General features: G+C 35.5%; 1 protein-coding gene across 2 annotated transcripts in view; it reads right to left on the bottom strand.

The window, feature by feature from the left end:
* Positions 1-361: 361 nt before the first annotated feature.
* Positions 362-7,484, bottom strand: part of Ankrd13c (ankyrin repeat domain 13C) — a 71,299-nt gene continuing 64,176 nt past the window's right edge. For both annotated transcript variants that reach the window (XM_042675449.1, XM_042675454.1), the window contains one exon: positions 362-2,602. In XM_042675449.1, the coding sequence (XP_042531383.1) occupies positions 2,472-2,602 (131 nt within the window). In that variant the 3' untranslated portion in view covers positions 362-2,471. The remainder of the gene's footprint in view (positions 2,603-7,484) is intronic.

The raw sequence follows: 7,484 nt of genomic DNA, 5'->3' as shown, positions 1-7,484 counted from the left end.
TAAGAGCTAAGAATCGTAGTTTAAAGCCAGCCTAAGTAGGAAGATTCTTATCTAAAAGCTAGAATAGAACCATGGCTCAAGTGGTAGGGTGCTAGTATTAAGCAAAAATGCTCAGGGATAGCACTCAAGCCCAGGACCTGCAAGGTGGGGAAGGGGAGGAGGGGGGTTCTTATGTACCCTCCTCCCTGCCAGTGTCATTTTAAATTCATAAGTTAAAGACAGGATGATTTTACGCATTTACTTATTTTAAAATCTTGAGTTTCATTTGAGATAGTCAAAATACAGCACTGTGATCTATTTTAACTAACCAGCCTATAGCTTCATTCATTAACTGGGATTAAAAGGAACATCTTCAAAAATCTAATATTGTGAAAAGTTTATTTGCTTATTTGCATTAACTCCTTTTGTCCACCATCATGAGATATTGACACTTAGTTCGTGTTTGTGATCAGAGAAAAGACATTTTGGAATGGAATGGATTCTACTATTTTATAAAGAAAAAGAAAAGATTAAGGTCTTAAAAACAAATCCAAGTGCAAAATTTTTCAGTAGTCTTCCTATCTCCAGTGTACCCCAGCAAAATATTCACAGCTGTTAAGAAACTGGTAACTCCCACGCTGCAATTTACCATAGGTTTTTTTTTTTAATAATCCCCTAAATTGTCTGTACTTACTAATAAATGTGCAGTATATTCCTGAAAGTATACCACATTTCTACAAAACAAGATAGGCTAAAAAACAATAATGGGCAATGCCTTTCAGAATCTCAAACTTTATGTAAGTAACCACTGACTGGACAATTCTTTGAGGAGCTGATCTCTCATCATTTCCTAAATTCTAAAGACCAACTCCTAATTTAAAAAAAAAAAATCTGTGTTTTCCCATTCTTTTCTCAAAATTTAACAGATGCACATAGGTCTTTGAATTTTTAACTATAATCATTTTTCTTCGCTATAAAATACATTTAATAAAATGTTGACATATTTAACATGTTACTGGTATGGAAGATGCAGCTTTAAAGATTATAAAATTTTTCTTATGGTTTCTTTGGAATTTCAATAAATCATCTCTCCAATAAAGAAGGCTAAAGTTATTTCAAATAATCTAAAATCCTGGAAAATAAAATGTTAAACTACTAGTCACTAAAAAATTCATTCTTGACACATTCATTAGGACAAATTAAAAAACATTTAGCTAAGTTCCTTAATACAACATGATAGTGTATAATAACTGTTATACATTATCCTCCCTAATTTGTTTTCATTCTTGGACCTTCAAACCATCTTGTAATAAATATGAAAATTTGTAAGTGTAAAAGTGAGTGAATGATTTTGACATTTTGAAAACAAAATTAACAAATATTTTTCTGTGTCTTAAAAAAAATAGGAACTGTCAATCTTGTATACACTTCTGAACTTTATAACTTGTAACAAATATATTGTTAGCATATAAAATGTTTTTAACATTATATTGAAAGCATTAAATATGTAAGGTTGTCTAAAATATGTGGGTTGTTTTTTAAAATTGACACCAATGTATCCATATTCCACTAAAAACATATTCATCAGACTTATATGCACTTTTTAGGAAGCAAGTTTAAAAACCTGGAATTTGTTTAAAGTGCTGAGACTTGGAAGAGGATCTTAAGCATGCTAACCATACTGTATCTGAACATAACAAGGACTTTTAAACTAATTTAGAAAACAAAAAATAGAGGTTCTATGAAAGGAAGATTAATAACAACATTTTCCATTGAAGAAAGAATTCAGGTAAAAACAAATAGCACCACAATGAACTGCACTAAGGTGCTAAAAGAGGTACCTTATTCCCTGCAGCGTGAACGCTCCCTCTGAAATGTATTGCAACATATAAATGCAATTATTTAATGGTTACCATTTGGTTCATTCATCTACAGAAAATTGCATTCCTTCTAGTTCATTATATTGAACAAACATTCAAATTACTGAACTATACATAATGTTACAGAGTTTACATTTTGTGAAAACAAAGCGAACGAATATTTATGTCACCTTGAATATAAGATGACGAGTTTAAAAGGGCTTCATATCTCTTTTAAGACATTTAATTTACATTAATGGTCCAGGAGTGTTTTAGATATATAGATATATAGATATATAGATATATTTATATGCATATATATTTCAACAAGAAATGTAAAAATCTTTAAAAACAAATCACAGCACTGGTAGCTGCTTTACATACGAAGGTCGTAGGGTCATTAAGGTCAAACTATTACACTTATATTAAGTATACTTTTAAAAAGACTGAAAATGGCACATCAGAAAACTTGCTGAAATTCTTTTAGAGGCCCATTTCTTTATATCCTATTACTGATGTGTCAATTCAACATATAATTCCCTTTACTGAAAGCATATGTCCCTTCTACTTGGATTCATTTCTGGGAGTCTGTTTTTCTTGTTCTTGGTTGAATAGTATCATTTTGCATGTCAGTTAAAGGTCTGGAAAACGACTGGGGTCTTCCTTGTAGTCATCAGGTATGGTAAAGATAGAGCCATCAAATTCATCATATCGAAACTCCTGAAAAGTCACAGTGGCTGTGATCGTGGGAAATACAGGTATATCTAGAGAGAGAACAATGAATGACATGATAAAATGAGATGTTAATGCACATATTAACCCTAAAGTTTTGCTAAATGCCATTATACCTTAAAAACAATTGCTAATTAAAGGATCGAACAAATACAAATGTATGTCTAACACTGAGCCATGTATGTTTTGGGGAAGAGAAGGATTTGGGTCTTGAAGGAATTGAGAATTACACAACTGCATTTTTTTTCCATTTTAAGAATATAACACCACGGGCTGGGAAGGTGGCTCAGTGGTAGAGCGCTTGCCTTGCATGCCTGAAGCCTTGGGTTCAATTCCTCAGCCGGAAGTGGCGCTGTGGCTCAAGTGGTAGAGCGCTAGCCTTGAGCTGAAGAGCTGAGGGACAGTGCCCAGGCCCAGAGTTCAGGCCCCATGACCGGACCCAAAAAAAAAAAAAAAGAATATAATGCCAGATTCCACCAATCCATCTTCTTGGAGCAAGACATCACTTCTATACATGATACCTGTTTTTCCGAATATAGTATGCTTATTATTCCCACTCTTTGAGATAATTTACTTTCAAGTAAAATTCATTATTATTTTTTGTTTCTTCTTGAAAATAAGAGTGTTATCTTTATTGTTGGTTTTTGGCTTCTTTTCTTTTTGTCATGTTCATTTATCTGTCTTTGGGAGGGTAAGGGAAGCACAGCAGTAGAGGGATAAACAGTGAACAAATGTAGCAGTGGTACTCACTAGACACTATGTTGAAAATGAACTATACAACTTGTGGGTAGGGACAGAAGGAAATGTAGGAAATAATAAGGGGAAGATAACATTGTACAAAAAGAAGTATCCTCATTACCCTACTTATGAAACTGTAACCCCTCTGTACATCACCTTTTTACATAATATTTTAATAAATTAAAATCAAATTAAAAAAAAAAAAAACACTAAAAGCAGTTAAAGAGTATGGCTCAATTGGTAGAGAGCTAGCCTAGGAAGCATAATTCCTGAGTTCAAACTCCAATAACAACAAAAAGAAAACCATGAAAGAAAAAAAAAACTAAAAACAATCTACCACTTTAAAATGTGGAATAAAAAGAACTGAAGAAACACACCTATAACTGTCTTCTAAATGAAACGTATTTCTGGCTGAAATAGTAAGTGGAATCTGACATAGCACAAATCTGGAAATAGAACAAATTATAAAACCTCATTTCTTAGTCCCAAAAACTAGTTCACTTAAGAATCTCAGATATTTCAGCTATAATCTCTAAAACTCCCTTAAAAATCCAAATTAAGCCGGGTGACAGTGGCTCACACCTGTAATCCTAACTCAGGAGGTTGAGATCTGAGGTGAGATTCTTTTTTTTTTTTTGGGTCCGGTCATGGGGCCTGAACTCTGGGCCTGGGCGCTGCCCCTCAGCTCTTCAGCTCAAGGCTAGCGCTCTACCGCTTGAGCCACAGCGCCACTTCCGGCTTTTTTCTTTTTGCTTATGTGGTGCTGAGGAATTGAACCCAGGGCCTCATGCATGCAAGGCAAGCACTCTACCACTGAGCCACCTTCCCAGCCCCAGTTCGTGAGATTCTTATCTCCAATAAACCACCAGAAAACCAGAAGTGGAGCTGTGGCTCAAGTGGAAGAGTGCTAGCCTTGACCTGAAGAGCTCAGGGAGAGTGCCCAGGCCCCAGAGTTCAAGCCCCACAACTGACAAAAAAAAAAAACTCAATTAAGTCTATGTAGGCTAGTTCGAATGTCTGACTAGTATAAAAGACATACAATAAATTTGCTACTAGAGGCCCAGCATTTTTTGTCAGAGAAAGTAATATTCTATTGGGCTGGGAGTGTGGATTAGTGGTAGAACGCTTGCCTAGCATGCATGAAGTCCTGTGTTTGATTCTTCAGTACCACATAAACAGAAAAGGCCAAAAGTGGTGCTATGGCTCAAGTGAGCAGAAGAATCTCAGGGACAGTGCCCAGGCCCTGAGTTCAAGACCAAGGTCTGTTAAAAACACAGAAAAGAAGGATGCTAAGAACACTAAGAATTGTGAGAGGAAAATCACTTGTACCTTCTGCATGCGGATGGAATTCTCATATAGGAGTGAGCAACTAAGGCCCACTGACTGGCCTGTCTGTCCAAGGTATGACAGATAATTAGGAAAGGATTTTTAATTGTTAGAAGAAAAAAAAAAGGAATTTTTCTTCAAGTGAAAACTACATGTAATTTAAAATACTTTCTTGAGAACTGTAAGAAGATACTCAGCCATGTACTTATTGTCTACAGCTGTTTTTATTCTCAAAAAAAGAAAGAGAAAAAAAAAGAAGTATTCACAGGGCCAAATGACCAAGAAAGTATTTAATACCTTTCAGAAAATGTACTGACACATTTCAGACAATAAATACACATCAGTAAACAAGACACAACATTCATGCATTTGAAAACTCATAGTCTGATTGGGAGAAATAAGGAAAAAAGTAAGTGAAAAAGCATGGTGAGGAGAATATGAAGTCCTAGTGTTGGGGCCAAGAGTTGTTCAACAGGATGGTCAAAGGAAAGCCTTAATGAAGTGACCTTTTAGGAAAAACAAACTAAATTTTAAGAACAAACTATGTAGTTGCCTAGAAGATGACAACTGCACATAGAAGGAACATGAAGTACCAAAGCTCTAAAAGTGAAATTCTTCATTTTGATACAGTACAGTTTGCAACCGAGTGAATGAGGGGAACAATAGCAGAAATTGGAGGCAAAGGGAGGTTGACCAGTCATGTCAGGTTTGTTATGCCAAGGAAAAGGCTTTGACCTTAACTGTGGATGAGATGAAAAGTCAACAGAGACTGTGATCAGACTAAGAGTGAACTTCAGTTGTAGCAGCTATGATTGGGATGACAAGAATGACATCAAAGTAAATACCAATTCATTAATGTATGGACCAATCATAAGAGTAAGAAAGACACAAACAATAGTTTCCACCAAGCTACATTTAAAATCTGCACTGAATTAAAGAAGTAAATGAACATTATTATAGATTTGCAAATAATTTTAAGAAGTATCTTAAGAAAGATCTCCTGTACCCTTTTGCCAAATTCCCCAGACCTAGGAAAACAACAATACTATATTCAAAGATGAACTGTGCTACCATAGGCATGAACTACTATGAGGCCATGTGATATCCTCCATGTTGCCCCACTTAGCTCCTTTATGTTCCATCCTCCCTTTCCTCAATCCCTAGCAACCACTAAATACTTCTAGTGTTTTCTCCCTATAAGTACTTTTTGGTGTGGAGGAGAGTAGTTTAAGACCATGGAGCCCATGTTAGACTTGGGCTGATAGCATCTTTATCCACAATAGCCAAAAACGTACAACTAAAAACCTGCCTCAATCTCATGATAACTGGGATGATAGATGTATGCCACCATGCCTGGTCTAATGAAGCACATTTTTTGTTGTTCTGGGTGCCAGTCCTTGGGGCTTGAACTCAGGGCCTAGAGACTGTCCCTGAGCTTTTTAGCTTCCAGCTAGTCCTAACACCACCCTGAGCTTTGTATCTCATAGCTAGTACCATTTGAGTTATAGCTTCACTTCAGCTTTTTGGTGATTAATTGAAGAGTCTCACAGATTTTTCTGCTCAGGCTGGTTTCAAATAATGATCCTCAGATCTCAGTCCCCTGAGTGGTGAAGATTACAGGCATGAGCCACTAGTACCCGATTTTAAACACTTTTTATAAAACCTTACCAGTGTTAACATTTAAGGATAGATTCTTTTCCTTCAGAGCATTCGTTAGTTAAATAAGAAGCAGTCCATTATGACACGACCATTTCCATGTGGAAAATGTGTCCCAGTCTAATGTTGATTTTTTTACTCACCATCTCTGGCAACTCAATCATATTGTTTCATGTATTGGTACTTCTCTTTAATTTATGAATGATATTCCATGGTATCATTCTTTTTTTTTTTTTTTTTTTGCACAGTTCATTTAGCTGCTGAAAACTGTAGGTTTCTGGCTATGAATAAAGATGCTATGAAACAAACTATATATGTTTTTTTTTACTTTCCTGAGATAAATGCTTACGAGTGTGAATTGCTTAGTCTATGTATGTAGCAGCTACATGCTTAATTTTTGAGAAACTGCCATCAGAAATGAGTGATTTGCTTCTATCTTCACCCACCAACATATGGCATTGTCATAATCCTTACCATTCTGTTAGGCATCTAAGTGTTACCTCATCATATCCCTACAGGGTAATGATTTTCCATGTGTTTCACATCTACATATGTTCTTTGGTGAAATATATCTTTATTCTTTATTAGTTGGTTAATTTGTTAATGATGGATTTTGAAAGCTCTTTACCTATTTGAAGTATTAGACTTCCTCAGATAAGTGTTTAAAATATTTTCTCCCATTCTGTAGCTTCTGGCATTTTACTGCTACCTGGGTCTTCTTTCACAGAATAAAAAGCTACTTCATTTGTTTTTCTACTCAGAGCTAGTGCTCTACCACTTAAGACTCAGCTCCACTTCTGGCTTCTAAGTGGTTGATTGGTTAATTGAAGGGAAGCGTTTCATGGACTTTACCCTTTGCCAGGTTAGCTTTGAAACAAAGATCCTGTTTGGAGATAAGGATCTTCACAGAAATAATCAACTTCAGTGTCTGCAGTGGTTGCTAATCCTTATAAAAAAGAAAAAAAATCAGGAAATAGAATACCATATGAAGATGAAGGCAGAACATTGGAATAATGCTTGTTGGGATCAATGAGAGCTATCAAAAGTTACAAAATGTACATAAATTAGAAATTCCACTGTTGCCTTCAGAAGGAATCAATTCTACTGACAGCATGAACTTAGATTTCTAGCCTCCAGAACTGTGAGACAACAAAGTTCTGTTACTGAAGCCACTGAATTTGTAATGCTTTGTTA

The sequence above is a fragment of the Dipodomys spectabilis genome, unplaced genomic scaffold, assembly GCF_019054845.1.
Source record: "Dipodomys spectabilis isolate Male_0828 unplaced genomic scaffold, ASM1905484v1 ptg000002l, whole genome shotgun sequence".
Classification (NCBI taxonomy): Eukaryota; Metazoa; Chordata; class Mammalia; order Rodentia; family Heteromyidae; genus Dipodomys; species Dipodomys spectabilis.
The sequence above is the reverse complement of the archived record's forward strand: the minus strand, read 5'-3'. Positions and strand labels throughout refer to the sequence as shown.